Source organism: Trachypithecus francoisi, unplaced genomic scaffold, assembly GCF_009764315.1.
Source record: "Trachypithecus francoisi isolate TF-2019V2 unplaced genomic scaffold, Tfra_2.0 Lachesis_group20, whole genome shotgun sequence".
In the NCBI taxonomy this organism is placed as follows: domain Eukaryota; kingdom Metazoa; phylum Chordata; class Mammalia; order Primates; family Cercopithecidae; genus Trachypithecus; species Trachypithecus francoisi.
In genome coordinates, this window is record NW_022681466.1 from 70,609,424 (window position 1) to 70,624,343 (window position 14,920).

Here is a 14,920-nt window from a genome sequence, read left to right on the forward strand (position 1 = left end):
CACCTGCTGGGTGGAGGGTACAGTGAAGGCAGCCAGACCAGAGACAGGGAGGGCCTAGCATGCAATGTCAGGGATCCCAGGAAGTGAAGATGAGGCCCAGGCCGGGGCGCTGGGAGCTGCAGTGGAGAGGAGGGGAATGCTGAGAAAGACTTGACAAGCATTGCAGGGCACAGTGGCTCACACCACTTTGGGAGGCCGAGGCGGGCGGATCACTTGAGGTCAGGAGTTCAAGACCAGCCTGGCCAACATGGTGAAACCCGGTCTCTACTAAAATACAAAAATTAGCTGACGCAATAGTGGGCACTTGTAATCCCAGCTACTCAGGAGGCTGAGGCAGGAGAATTGTTTGGACTCAGGAGGCAGAGATTGCAGTGAGCCGAGATCGCACTGCTGCACTCCAGCCTGGGCTACACAGCGAGACTTTTTCAAAAAGAATAAAAAGGACAGACTTGACAAGACAAAAACCACAGTGTTTATCGTGTCCCTAGAGCCTAAAGGATCTGTCCTGAGCTCTTCTCTGACTCCTCCTCCTCCTCCTGCTCACTCTCTCCACTCCAGTCCCACCATCCCACATGTCTTGAGCTCCTCGGCGGGACCTCTGCACACGCTGTTCCTCGGCCAGGCCACGCTTCACCGGGACCTCCATAGTCCCTTCCTTCATCCCCTTCAAGGCCCTGCTCCCGTCTCACCTGCTCACGAGGCTGTTCCTCCCAGCCCCGCCCCCTTCCCTACTTCACTTTCACCATTGCTCTTCCGGCAGCGTATCCTCAGACATACCACGTATTTCTCTTTGTTGATTGATCATCTGTGTCTCCACACTGCTTGTTTGCAAGAAGCCAGATTCCATGCCAGGCCTCTCTGACCATCAGGCACTTGCTCTTAACCACTGCACATTAGGGCTCCAGGTGGCCGCTGCCACGTGGACACCCTGCACCCCCAGCAGGGAAGCGTGCCCACCCACGCTGCCCCAGCTCCTGGGCCCTGGCACAGAGGAAGATGTCGACCCTGTGCCAAGGTTTCCCCACCTGCTTCCCCAAAATCCTCAGGCACTGCCTGTCTCCAGCTGGAGCAGGGTACTCCCGGCAGCCTGCCCCCGGCTGGCGGGCGCCAGCTCCTGGCAGAGGGGCTGGTGTGTAATTAGAAGCTCCGCAAACTCCCTAATTGCCAGTTCTTCTCCCAAACCAGGAGGCTGGCGCTATTCTGAGCCGCCCTTGTTGCTGGCTGCCTGAGGCATAGAGAGGAGAAGAGGCCAGGAGCAGAGGCAGGCTGGCGTGGAGATGTCCCGGGGAAGGGCTGGCGAGGTCAGAGGGGACCATGTGGAGAAGAATGCCTGGCAAGCGGCCAGAGGCCAAACGTGGCACTGTGTGGGCTGCCGCCCTGCTGGGCCTAGGGTTCCTCAGCACAGGCCGCCCTGCAGCCGCTTCCCTCCTTCCCCACCATCCTCGCTTGTCCCCACCCATGCCCAGAACGGTGACATCAAACCAGCCAGGCCCATTCATTGTTTATTCAGGTGGCATAAAAATCACTACAAAAACCTTACAAAAGAGCCTTAAGGAGCCCATAGGACCCTTCCCTGCCTTGGCTCCTGAGCTCCCGGGCAGAGGAGGGAGACAGGAGAGAGGAAGGAAGGGAGATGCTGGCAGTGTTGGGATCTCGAGGAGCTGTTGGAAGCCGGGATGACAAGGCCCTGGGGGTGGGATGGAGGCTGATGGGCTCTCAGCAGGTTAGGCCATGGTCAGGCTGTGCCAGACGCGAGTTCCACGCGGGGCTGAGGACAACGCTCTCCCTCCGGGACCACCACCAGGGCCCGTCTCTCCCCGCCCTAGCCTCGGTGTCCCGGGACAAGTCCAAAGACGGCCCTCTCCCCCCTCCCTTTCTCTCTGGTAAACAAAAGTAGGGGTGTCCCAGCTGACGTGGGGAGCAGCTAACCTGTCTCCTGGCAGAACTAGCAGCACCTCCCTCCTGCCCAGGCCCTGGCACAGGACACCCTCTGAGCCCGTTTGGAAGAAAGATGAGGGTCAAGCTCCCCGATGCCTGCCCTCCGCCCAACCGCCCCCACCCTAAACTCCCCAGGAGATGCTGGGAAAGAATAGCCTCTCTGAGAGCCCCCGATGCCTGCCCTCCGCCCAACCGCCCCCACCCTAAACTCCCCAGGAGATGTTGGGAAAGAATAGCCTCTCTGAGAGCCCCCGATGCCTGCCCTCCACCCAACCGCCCCCACCCTAAACTCCCCAGGAGATGCTGGGAAAGAATAGCCTCTCTGAGAGCCCCCGATGCCTGCCCTCCGCCCAACCGCCCCCACCCTAAACTCCCCATGAGATGCTGGGAAAGAATAGCCTCTCTGAGAGCCCCCCGGCCCCTGCCCGAGCGCCACAAAGCAGGTTGGAAAGAGTCACATGAGTGGAGAGGCTGGTCCAGGCAGGGACTCTGGATGCCACAGCCACGGCCCCTCACTTAGGGCTGCCAAGCTGGGGGTAATCCTCCTCCAAGGGGGGCGCAAGTTTCAAGTCAGGGCCGAAGAGCTTGTCCCCGCGGGGACCGGCTTTCAGGCTCTGGAGGAAGTCCTTGTCTCCCGGGGAATCCTGCTGCTCCTTCAGCTCCCGTGGTGCGCTGGGGTTGGGGTTCCTCACACTGCCCACAAAGAGGGGAAGGCCTGTGGTGTCCTCAAAGATGAAGAAGAGGAAGGGGCGGTTCACGCTGAAGGAGGACAGGGACATGCGGGACATGGCGATGCTGGTAGCCGCCGCCGCCTCCACACCGACCTCGCTGAGCTCCAGGGTGGACTGATGCTGCACGCCGGACACCACCAGGCTCTGCTCAGAGATCCCGCGCAGGTCTGGGGCCTGGAACAGCTCCTGCAGGCCTGCCCAGGGCCAGAGATGGCTGGTCAGAGCTGCCCTTGGCCGAACAGGCTCCTGGAGCTGCTTGCGAGGGTGTCTGAGATCCTGGCCAGGGCACACCTTGAACTCATAGATCCCTGCTTCATTCCTGTTTGATTTCCAAGTCTCAACTTAAATATCACCTCCTCCAGGAAGCCTTCCCTGATCCCCAGCTCTAAAGTCCAACCTAGGCACATTTTCAGTGTTCTCCCGGGTGAGCTGGAGAGAAGCCCTCTCTGTTTTATCGCTTATGCTCTTGTAAGTATGTGACTGCTCGTCTGCCCACCCCATTGGACTCAGCTCTTTGCACAGGGTAGGCTCCCAGTGCCTGGTGCAGTACCTGGAATACAGCAGCTGCTTAGCAAATGGCTGAAGGATAGATGCTTTATTTATTTATTTTAGTTATTATAATTTTTTTTTTTTTTGAGATGGCGTCTCACGCTGTCGTCCAGGCTGGAGTGCAGTGGCATGACCTTGGCTCACTGCAACCTCCTCCTCCCAGGTTCAAGCGATTCTCCTGCCTCAGCCTCCCAAGTAGCTGGGATTAGAGGCACGTGCCACCATGCCGGATAATTTTTGTATCTTTAGTGGAGATGGGTTTTCACCATGTTGGCTAGGCTGGTCTGGAACTCCTGACCTCAGGTGATCCACCCGTTTCGGTCTCCCAAAGTTCTAGGATTACAGGCGTGAGCCACCGTGCCCAGCCTTTATTTTTATTTTTGAGACATGGTCTCAGTTCTGTTGCTGAGGCTGGAGTGCGGTGGCACAATTACGGCTCACTGCAGCCTCAACCGCCTGGGTTCAAGAGGTCCTCCCACCTCAGTCTCCCCAGTATCATCACCACACCCGGCTAATTTTTTTATTTTTTGTAGAGACGGAGTTTCACCGTGTTGCACAGGCTGGTCTCGAACTCACGTGCTCAAGCAATCCACCCGCTTCAGCTTCCCAACGTGCTGGGATTACAGGCATGAGCCACCCCACCCAGCATTTCTTTAACAGTGTGACACCCCAGCCTCTCCTCCTTCCCTTCCAGGCGAGCCGGCGAGGCTCACATGCCACCCCCGGCTCTCTACCCAGACTCTCCTTGCAGTGCTAGGTCTTGGGAAGCAAAGCAGATCCCCATTCTCCAGGCCACCCCAACTTGCACCAGGACAGAGGGTCCAGGGACTCCTATCCAACCCTCTCCCCCTCCCAAAGCCCTGGAAAGGAGCAGGACATAGGGCAGCCCTGACTCAGCTCCACTCCCAGCCAGAGGTTTCCTCCTCACCTGCCCTGCCCAGCCTGACCTCGGGGGCTGGCCCACCCCCTCCTCCTTACCCAGCTGGCTGAGGGTGGCCACCAGGTCCATCTGGTGTTTCAGATACAGCTTAGGCAGCCGGACCTTGGTGGGCCTCTCCCACACCGAAGGTGGATGCAGGGTGTCCCAGCTCAGGTTGGCCAGTACCTGGGACACGTTCCATTCAAAGTGGGTGGGTACAAGGACCACAAAGCTCATGTTGTTCTTAAAGGGAAAATGAGCCACCTACAGAAAAGGGAAGGGACGAGCATGAGGACGAGAAAGCCCCGAAGCTAAGTGGGGACGGGGCCAGCACGTGCTCCTGAGGCAGATGCTGGAGCTGCGGGCCATCCTGCCAGGCGTGTGCCTGACCCCGCTGCTCCTCCACGTCCTCACTGAGGGGTGGAGTCATACTACCTCTCCCACCGCGGGTGGACACGTCACCGAATGAGATGCTTTTAAAGTTTCTAGCAGTGTGGCCGGGCGCGGCGGCTCACGTCTGTCATCCCAGCACTTTGGGAGGCCGGGGCAGGTGGATCACCTGAGGTCAGGAGTTCCAGACCAGCCTGACCAACATGGCAAAACCCCATCTCTACTAAAAATACAACAACTAGCTGGGCGTGGTGGCGGGCGCCTGTAATCGCAGCTACTTGGGAGGCTGAGGCAGGAGAATCGCTTGAACCCGGGAGGTGGAGGTTGCAGTGAGCCAAGATCACGCCACTGCACTCCAGCCTGTGGACAAGAGTGAAATCCGTCTCAAAAAAAAAAACTTTCTAGCAGTGTTGCTGTCATGGACTGTGCTCAATACCTGCTGATTTTCTCTCTCTTCACCTGCTACCAGCTGGCCCTGTGACCTGGCGTAAGGAATCACCTGTCCTTGTCTCAGCTTCTCCAGGTGTACCACAGACAGGGTCACTGGCTGTCATACCACACCTGGGTTCTGTGAGTGAGTCACTGCAGAGTAATGTCCACCCCACCCTCCCTCACCTCCCTCTTGTGACTTTGCCAGCTGTGTATATATATTGTGATTTGGCTTAAGAGTTCTTTTTTTTTCTTTTTTTTTTTTTTTTTTGAAACAGAGTCTTGCTCTCTCGCCCAGGCTGGTGTGTAATGGCGCTATCTCGGCTCACTGCAAGCTCCGTCTCCCAGGTTCATGCCATTCTCCTGCTTCAGCCTCCTGAGTAGCTGGGACTACAGGCGCCGCCACCACGCCCAGCTAATATTTTTGGCATTTTTAGTAGAGACGGGATTTCACCGTGTTAGCCAGGATGGTCTCGATCTCCTGACCTCGTAATCCACCTGCCTCGGCCTCCCAAAGTGCTGGGATTACAGGCGTGAGCCAACGCACCCGCCTCTTTTTTCTTTTTCTTTATTTTTGAGACAGAGTTTGACTCTTATTGTCCAGGCTGGAGTGCAATGGCGTGATCTCAGCTCACCGTAACCTCTGCCACCCAGGTTCAAGTGATTCTCCTGCCTCAGCCTACCACGTAGCTGGGACTACAGGCACCCACCATCTCACCTGGCTGATTTTTGTATTTTTTGTAGAGACGGAGTTTCACCATGTTGGGCCAGGCTAGTCTCAAACTCCAGACCTCAGGCGATCCACCTGCCTCGGTCTCCCAAAATGCTGGGATTACAGGAATGAGCCACCGCACCCGGCCATTAAGATTTCATTTGAAGGGATTCTGCAGCAAAAGCAGTGTGGACACCACAGGGCTCGAGGGCCTCCTGCAGCTGTGACTCCTTGGGTTCCAGGCAGAGTGCCTGTGTGGAGAACCCCTGCCCGTGGGAGGGTAACACCTGGCTTCTGGCTGTTTGGGTCTGTAGAGGGCCTGAGGACAAGAAAGGCTGAGGAGGCCCAAGGAAAGGAGACAAAGGATGAAGGAGGAGTGCGCAGGACACAGCCTGGAGGAAAGGGGAAGCAGGAAAGGGAAACCTCTGGGGAGGTGGATCAGACTGGCCTTTCAGAGTGAGCTGCCGGGAAGCCAGGACGCGCTCCGGCCGGCCTCGCCCACAGCCCCCTCCCAGCAGGGCTGCCCAAGTGGCTTCCGGCTCCTCCCTGCACAAGTGGCTGTGCTCTGTGTCACATTTGCCTTGTGACGCTAACAAACATGGCCATCTCAGCCACAGCCGTCTGGCCCAGGGATCAATGCCCAGGCCAAGGTGACCACATTTCGGCTCGAAGCAAGGGAGGCCACACCTGAGACAGCCTGGCACGGAGTTTTATCCAATCAGAGCTGGGCGCAGTGGCTCATGCCTGTAATCCCAGCACTTTCGGAGGCTGAGGCAGGTGGATCACTTGCGGTCAGGAGTTTGAAACCAGCCTGGCCAACATGGTGAAACCAGTCTCTACTAAAAAAAATTACAAAAATTGGCTGGGCGCAGTGGCTCACGCCTATAATCCTAGCACTTTGGGAGACCCAGGCGGGTAGATCATGAGGTCAGGATATGAAGACCATCCTGGCCAATATGGTGAAACCCCATCTGTACTAAAAATACAATAATAGTTGGGCCAGGCTGGCCCAACTATTTATTTTAAAAATAAAAATAGCCGGGCATGGTGGCAGGCGCCTGTGGTCCCAGCTACTCGGGAGGCTGAGGCAGGAGAATCGCTTGAACCTGGGAGGTGGAGGCTGCAGTGAGCCGAGATCACGCTACTGCACTCCAGCCTGGGTGACAGAGTAAAACTCTGTCTCAAACAAAACAAAACAAAACAAAATTAGCCAGGCATGGTGGCACATGCCTGTAGTCCCAGCTACTCGAGAAGTTGAGGTAGGAGAATGGCTTGAACCCGGGAGACAGAGGCTGCAATGAGCAGAGACTGAGCCACTGCACTCCAGTCTGGGTGACACAGCGAGACTCTGTCTCAAAAAAAAAAAAAAAAGGGAGGTTTGTCCAATCGGAATGTTTCACACAGGATGCTAAGAAATCCAATCCAATCAGATCCTCCCTTTTTTTTTTTTTTTTTTTTTGAGACGGAGTCTCGCTCTGTCACCCAGGCTGGAGTGCAGTGGCCGGATCTCAGCTCACTGCAAGCTCCGCCTCCTGGGTCTACGCCATTCTCCTGCCTCAGCCTCCCGAGTAGCTGGGACTACAGGCGCCCGCCACCTCGTCCAGCTAGTTTTTTGTATTTTTTAGTAGAGACGGGGTTTCACCGTGTTAGCCAGGATGGTCTCGATCTCCTGACCTCGTGATCCACCCGTTTCGGCCTCCCGAAGTGCTGGGATTACAGGCTTGAGCCACTGCGCCCGGCCTCAGATCCTCCCTTCTAAGGAACACTGTGTGAGGGCCCAGTGGACTCTCTCAGGCTGGGGGCTGCGGAGACCCTGAGTGGCTACATGGCCGTGAGGTGGTCCCTGTGCTGCCCCAAAGTCCATGGGCCCTTGTAACAAACCCTTATCAACAACGGTCACCTGAGTCTCAATCCAATGCCCCCTCCTCACAGAATTTACCCTTACCACTCTAAAATGCCTAAATAAGGCCAGGCCTGGTGGCTCACGCCTGTGATCCCAGCACTTAGGGAGACTGAGGTGAGCAGATCAGAGTCTCAATGTGTTGCCCAGGCTGGAGTACAGTGGCACGATCTCAGCCCACTGCAGCCTCCGCCTCCTGGGTTCAAGCAGTTCTCCTGCCTCAGCCTCCGGAGTAGCTGGGATTACAGGCACCTGTCACCATGCCCGGCTAATTTTTGTATTTTTAGTAGAGATGGGGTTTTACTATGTTGGTCAGGCTGGTCTCAAACTCCTGACCTCAAAATCACCTTTTTTTTTTTTGAGATGGAGTCTCACTCTATCGCCCAGGCTGGTGCAGTGGCACAATCTCAGCTCACTGCAACATTTGCCTCTCGGGTTCAAGTGATTCTCCTGCCTCAGCCTCTGGAATAGCTGGGATTATAGGCACCTGCCACCATGCCTGGCTAATTTTTGCATTTTTAGTGGAAACAGGGTTTCACATCTTGGCCAGGCTGGTCTTGAACCCCTGACCTTATGATCCACCCGCCTGGGCCTCCCGAAGAGCTGGGATTACAGGCCTGAGCCACCAGGCCCGGCCAAAATCACTTTCTTTTTCAGCTTTCCCTCCACAGCACTTCCCACGGTCTAGAATTCCTGTGTTGATGTCCATTCACTGTTTGTTTGTTTTTTGTTTTTTTTTTTGAGATGGAGTCTCGCTCTGTCGCCCAGGCTGGAGTGCAGTGGCCAGATCTCAGCTCACTGCAAGCTCCGCCTCCCAGGTTTATGCCATTCTCTGCCTCAGCCTCCCGAGTAGCTGGGACTACAGGTGCCCGCCATCACGTCCGGCTAGTTTTTTGTAGTTTTTAGTAGAGACGGGGTTTCACCGTGTTAGCCAGGATGGTCTCGATCTCCTGACCTCCTGATCCACCCGTCTCGGCCTCCCAAAGTGCTGGGATTACAGGCGTGAGCCACTGCACCCGGCCAACGTCCATTCACTGCTGCACTGTGTATCCTCCCTCCTAAGAGCAGAGACCTGGCCTCCCTCATGCTCCAAAAAAACCCTAGTGCTTAGAACAGTATCTGGCACACAGCAAATGCCCACTATATTTTCACTGCATTACTGAACCTCAAAGAGCCTGAAGCCTCAGTTCTCCTGCCGGGTAGGAGCGGGGATCGTGGGACCTTTTGCAACTGCCTGCCTAGGGGACATGGCGGCAAGGAAGGCGAGACACCCTCCACCCATCCCTGTGCCTGCTCCACAGCCTGTCCACTGCCTTCCCCACCTCCCAGCCTCAGGCCCAGCCTGTTGGACAACCGAGAGTGACCTGGATCTCAGGCTGCTCCAGCAAGAACCAGCGCAGAGGGTACGTGCGGGCTTGCATCATGTCCACGGGCACTGTGAACTGCTCGTCCAGGTGGAAGGAGTCTCTCTGGGTGAGGCTCGGGTCAAACTTGCTCCTCCAGAAACCTGAAACCAAGCAGAGGGCAGGGGTCACGTCGACGGGGACCGGCTCTGGGCAGAGGGCAGGGGTCACGTCGACGGGGACCGGCTCGGGGCAGAGGGCAGGGGTCCCATCGGCGGGGACCGGCTTGGTCTCTGCACCCCCAGCCCATTGCCCATCCCACCCAGAATCCATTCAAGGATGAGAGAGCGGAGGAGGCCAAGACCCCAGGGAATGCCCGTTGGCATCCAATTGATGTAATGTCTCTTTCCCGTAGCATTTTTGAAATCTGGGCTTGTGTTTTCCCCAATCCCTGCAATTCTCCTAGGAACCTCCTCCTGGATCCTTTCAGACCATTTGTTCCCAGGGTATTCTCTCTAGAACAACTCATCTGGCTCCTGGGCACCCGTCTCCACCACACCCAGACAACCCCCTGCCTCATGGCCCAGACTGAGGAAGAAAGGAGAACAAAGCCTGCATGGCCGGGCGCGGGGACTCACGCCTGTAATCCCAGCACTTTGGGAAGCCGAGGTGGGCAGATCACCTGAGGTCAGGAGTTCAAGGCCAGCCTGGCCAACACAGTGAAACCCTGTCTCTACTAAAATCCGAAAATTAGCTGGGCGTGGTGATGGGCACCTGTCATCCCAGTTACTCAGGAGGCTGAGCCAGGAGAATCGCTTGAACCCGGGAGGCGGAGGTTGCAGGGAGCCGAGATCACGCCACTGTGCTCCAGCCTGGGCGACAGAGTGAGACTTGTCTCAAAAAAACAAAAAGGCCTGCATGTCCCAGCTCAGCCTACAGGGTGGGGGATCTGAGAGGAGGAGGAGCGCACCCTGGAAGTGGATGGCGTTGAGGAGAAGCAACACGGTGTCTTCTGGCAGCTCAGAGAGGAACTCCTGAATCTTCCCCTCCGTGGCCTCCTTCACCCATTGGTTGATGTTTGCCAGGTCATCTTCCTGCTTTCCCGTCAGGCTCACGGGCTTTGCACCAAATAGCCGTTCGGACTGTTCCAGGAAATCTTCTTTGATGGGAAATCCTGCATGGAGGGAGCACAAGCTGTTCCCAGGGCTCAAGGCTCCACAGCCAGCCACGCTCCCACTGGCTACCAGAGGCCCAGCCCCTCTCTCTCACCCTCCTCCACCCCGGGCAGGACTGAGGGAGCTCCCTGCCGTCAGTGCCTACCTTTCTGCAGGTACATCCTGGCAGCCAGTCGGAACGTGCCGGGGCCCAGGTTCTGGCAGAGGCGGCTCAGCAGATGGGGTAGGCAGGGCCCTGAGCCTGCGTGCAGCACCTGTTGCAGCCTCTGCAGCGTGTGGTTTTGAGCACCTGGAGGGCACCGCACAGGCTAAGGCCCAGCCGTGGGTCCTTTCTCACCCCCACTGCCCACTCCAGTCCCTCCTGGATGCCCGTGGCGAGCACATCCACGGGACCACACGCCATCCTTCCACAGCCACGGATCTGCTCTGCGTGACTCTCACCCCTGTGGCTGACGGGCTGGGTGACCTCACCTCACGCGTTACCTTCCCTCTCTGGGCTTCCGTTTCCCAGAGAGAGACCCTCCAGCACAGGGGGAAAGAGTGCAGCTATCAAACTTATCAAACGTGTGCATAGGAATCGCCAGGAGGGGCCAAGCGCGGCAGCTCATGTCTGTAATCCCAGCACTTTGGGAGGCAAAAGTGGGTGGATCACCGGAGGTCGAGAGTTCGAGACCATCCTGGCCAACATGGTGAAACCCCATCTCTATTAAAAATACAAAAATTAGCTGGGCGCGGTGGCTGGTGTCTGCGATCCCAGCTATTTGGGAGGCTGAAGCAGGAGAATGGCTTGAACCCAGGAGGCGGAGGTTGTAGTGAGCCAAGATCGTAGCACTGCACTCCAGCCTGGGCGACAGAGCAAGGCTCTGTCTCAAAAAAAAAAAAAAAAAAAAGCATGAGGAAGACTTGTAAATAAGCAGATTCCCTGGCCCAGTCTCTGAGATCTGATTCACACAGACGGACGGGTGGGGGCCTAGGAATCTGCATTTGTTGTTGTTGTTGTTGTTGTTGTTGAGATGGAATCTCGCTCTGTTGCCCGGGCTGGGGTGCAGTAGTGTGATCTCGGCTTACTGTAAGCTCCACCTCGCAGGTTCAAGCAATTCTCTGCCTCAGCCTCCCGAGTAGCTGGGATTACAGGCACCTGCCACCGTGTCTGGCTAACTTTTTTTGTATTTTTAGTAGAGACGGTGTTTCACCATGTTGGCCAGGCCTGACCTCATGATCCGCTCGCCTCAGCCTCCCAAAGTGCTGGGATTACAGGCATGAGCCACCACACTCGGCCTAGGAATCTGCATTTTTACCAAACAGCCACGTGACCCTGGTGGAGGAACCACCACAGAGAACCACTGAGTACTGAGTTCCTACTGGCCTCCCAGCTCTCTTGGTCTGGACAAGTGGTGCCAGGGTACCTAGTGCCAGGTGAGACAGCGCCAGGGCCACACTCAGGGGTGACAGGATGAGGTTGGGGCAGGTGGACGTTTGAGCCACCAGGGAGAACAGGTCGGCAGTGAAGGCCATCATGGCCTGGGCCAGCCTGCGGGTCTGCTCTGGGGTGGGGTCTCTGCTGCAGACTCCTGGGGGACTCTTCAGGGCAGTCTGGCCACCAGGCTCCTGCAGGGACAGATCAGGGGTCAGGGAGGTCAAGCGGTCAGCTCCAGGTTCTGTGTTGAAGGTCTTGTCACAGCCCCTGTGCCTGAGGACAGCAGGGCCTTGTCCCAGCCCCAGGGGCGAGGGAGCGTCAGGCAGAGGGCACTGGCATTCTGGGGCCTGGCGCCCACCTCCAGTCCTTCCCGCCCTCTCTCCCTTCTGGCCTCTGGACTCCAGAGCCTCAGCCTCACCACGCGCCCCTGCTCCCCACCCCTGCCAATGGGCCCTCCTCCCTCTGGCCCCGCCCACTCTTCCCCAGCCCACCTGGTTGTACCTGGTTGCCCAACTTGAGGAGAGTAAGTGGGGACACTTTCTCCTGGTTTGGCCCACTAGTTAGCTGCAGAAAGGAAACAGATGGAGAGCGACCCTTCCCACAGGCCCCCCACCCTGCCCAAGCCACCGGTGAGACCCCTGGGGCCTTCCACCCAGTCACAGGCTCCTCACTCCCCAGTACCTGCCAGCCCAAGGGCTCCACGGCGCTCACAGGGGAGAACTGTGGAGAAAGGGGTGAGGATAGGAGGCCCCTCGGAGCCAAGCCCTCCCTCCACGCTAATGTCCCTCTTCTTCTCCCTCCACCCCACCCCACCTCGACTCCAGCCCAGCCTCACCGCGGAGCAGGGAACTTGCAGGCAGGACCAGCTGAGCACCAGGAGCCCCCAGAGCGGCGCCATGTTCCTGTGGCAGGGACAGAAAGCTCTGTTCCCGTCTCCCGTCCCCACGCCCGCCAGGGAACCCTACCCACGCCATCACAGACACCGCCAAGTCCTGGGTCACGATTGCCAAGGGGAAGAAGCAGGCTCCAGAATCAGAGCAGATCCCAAACACAGGAGCCGCGGCTGCCACTCCTGGGGCTGGGACATCCCCCCCGGCTTCTTCCCCCGTTTAGTTTCTGGTGTTTCGTGTTGCATGCACTGAGGGCGTTTTGGTGAATAGGAGGGAAATACCGAAACAAAACGTTCTCATTCTTCGAGGCCCTGAGCTGTGAGTCAGGTCTGCATCTGCACCCAGGCTGCCTCTTGCCAAAGGACCTGGCACTTCCCGTAACTCTGCCGGGCTTGGCCTTACCTTGTAAAACGGTGGCACAAGTCCCTTATTCCTCTCACATGCATGGTGAGGACCAAAATGAGACCGTCTTTGGGGGGTTTTTTTGTTTGTTTTTTGAGATGGAGTTTCGTTCTTGTTGCCCAGGCTGGAGTGCAATGCCACAATCTGGGCTCACCGCAACCTCCGGCTCCCGGGTTCAAGGGATTCTCCTGCTTCAGCCTCCCGAGTAGCTGGGATTGCAGGCGTGTGCCACCACGCCCGGCTCATTTTGTATTCTTTAGTAAAAACGAGGTTTCTCCATGTTAGTCAGGCTGCTCTCAAACTCCCGACCTCAGGCGATCCGCCCACTTCAGCCTCCTCCCAAAGTGCTGGGATTATAGGCGTGACCATCTTTGTGGCCAGGCACAGTGGCTCATGCCTGTAATTCCAGCACTTTGGGAGGCCGAGGGCAGGTGGATCAGCCTGGCCAACATGATGAAACCTCATCTCTACTAAAAACACAAAAAGTAGCCAGGTGTGGCGGCGGGCGCCTGTAATCCCAGTTACTCGGGAGGCTGAGGCAGAAAATTGCTTGAACCCGGGAGGCGGAGGTTGTAGTGAGCCGAGATCACGCCACTGCACTCCAGCCTGGGCAACAGAGCAAGACTCTGTGTCAAAAAAATAAATAAGTAAGACCGTCTTTGTAAACCCTGAGTACGATGCTTGGCACTCCCCCAGGTCAGCTCGGCTCAAGGCCACCTCTTCTGGGAAGCCTGCTCTGAAGCCTCCACCACACAGCTCCCAGCCCAGAGCTCCTACACAGCCTGCTGCATCCATTTAGCCTGTCTTTCTCAGGCTGGTCAGGTCTTGCCCACAAGGCTGGACATACCTGTGAGGCCCTGAGGTCTCAGGAGGGGTGGCGAGGTGGCCAGAGAGCTGCCTTTTGACCCAGCAGGGGAGCCCAGTGAATGACTGACCAGAGTCACCTCTGCATTTAGGAGAATCACAGGCCTCGACCTGCACTCTGCCTCAGGCTGGCTCTGGGAAGGGCAGGTGTCGGTCTCAGGAGGGTAAGTCAGAGGAGGTCTCACAGTCTACCTCCAGCCCACCCCCATCCCACACAAGAGCCCTTGGCAGGGGCCCCGACTCCGACCTGGGTATTAGAATCTTCCTGCCAAGAACAGGCTCCAGTTTTTCAAGTCCCAGAGGAGGCTGGGGAGTGACAGGCCTCCTGAATAAATCCAGCCCAGACCCCTCAGCCAGGGAGGCAGCTCCCTCCTCCTCTCCCGCCCAAGGAGCAGGCCGAGCCGCCCCTCCCCTCGTACCTCTGCGGGCTCCTTGCTGCCACACACGATGTTCCTCTGGTCCCACTTGGGTGCTCCCCACACTCTGCCCGGGCTCCAGCCAGCCCAGCCCACCCCTCCCCTCCCACCAGGACCTTTACTCTCAGCCAACCCCTGTTCAGGTTGCCTTCTCTTCTGGTAAATATTGACTTGCACATCCCGTTAAACATTGACCTTGAAGCCAGAAGCCCCTTTCGCACCAGGGCGTCTAATCCTGAGGCAGCCACACAGAGCCCCCTATATTTGGGTCCCCCCTGAGCCTGGAAAGAGGAAGTTCACGAGGAGAGAGGTGAAGAGACTGGATCTGGCTGGCCAAGAGGGCGGATCCAGAAGGCGCAGGAACCTAGCGCTGTGTTAAGCCTTCCAGAGACCCCACAAGATGTGGATCATCCCTGGTTCAGCCAGGCTCAGAGAGGCCATGTGACCTGCCCAAGGACACAGAGCTGGGCTGAGTCACATCCAGATTCTCACTGCCATTGTCCTTTCTTCTCCCCGAGAGCTGCCTCCCGCTCCCGAGGGGAGGAAAGGGGAAGCCACAAGAGCCTGTGCAGAGAGCCCAGGATAGGAAGGCCACCCCCAACCTCACAAGCCCGGGATCCAGGATGGCTGCCTTCAGACTGGGCCCGGAAGGCAGGGGGTAAGGGAGGAGAGATGAGAGGGACTCGGCCTCTCCCACTGTCCTGCCACTCCGGAGCAATGTCCCTTTTCCCTACCCAAGAGCGAGGGTTCTGGAAACTGGCCCAGGGCTGTGTGAACCAGAAGCCTGGCAGCCTGTGCAAAGATCAGGCCGCTTCCCATCTTCACACCTGCTCTTCACTGCCCTG

At 57.5% G+C, this 14,920-nt stretch overlaps 1 protein-coding gene across 4 annotated transcripts; it reads right to left on the minus strand.

Moving 5' to 3' along the window:
* Nucleotides 1-2,274: 2,274 nt before the first annotated feature.
* On the minus strand, nucleotides 2,275-14,211 carry SERPINF2 (serpin family F member 2). Of its 4 annotated transcripts, XM_033185157.1 has the most exons (11): nucleotides 14,079-14,211; nucleotides 13,643-13,793; nucleotides 12,339-12,405; nucleotides 12,185-12,223; nucleotides 12,005-12,067; nucleotides 11,493-11,694; nucleotides 10,232-10,375; nucleotides 9,882-10,085; nucleotides 8,933-9,075; nucleotides 4,197-4,401; nucleotides 2,451-2,863 (listed from the first exon to the last, which is right to left on the minus strand). In XM_033185157.1, exons 3-11 carry the CDS (start codon nucleotides 12,399-12,401, stop codon nucleotides 2,451-2,453), a joined length of 1,476 nt encoding a protein of 491 aa, XP_033041048.1. In that variant the 5' UTR covers nucleotides 12,402-12,405; nucleotides 13,643-13,793; nucleotides 14,079-14,211. The 4 variants fall into 4 exon arrangements, with proteins under 4 accessions (XP_033041047.1, XP_033041048.1, XP_033041050.1 ...); XM_033185156.1 differs by lacking the exon at nucleotides 13,643-13,793 and having other exon boundaries at nucleotides 2,275-2,863; nucleotides 14,079-14,187; XM_033185159.1 differs by lacking the exons at nucleotides 13,643-13,793; nucleotides 14,079-14,211 and adding an exon at nucleotides 13,907-14,003.
* Between the last annotated feature and the right edge of the window lie 709 nt (nucleotides 14,212-14,920).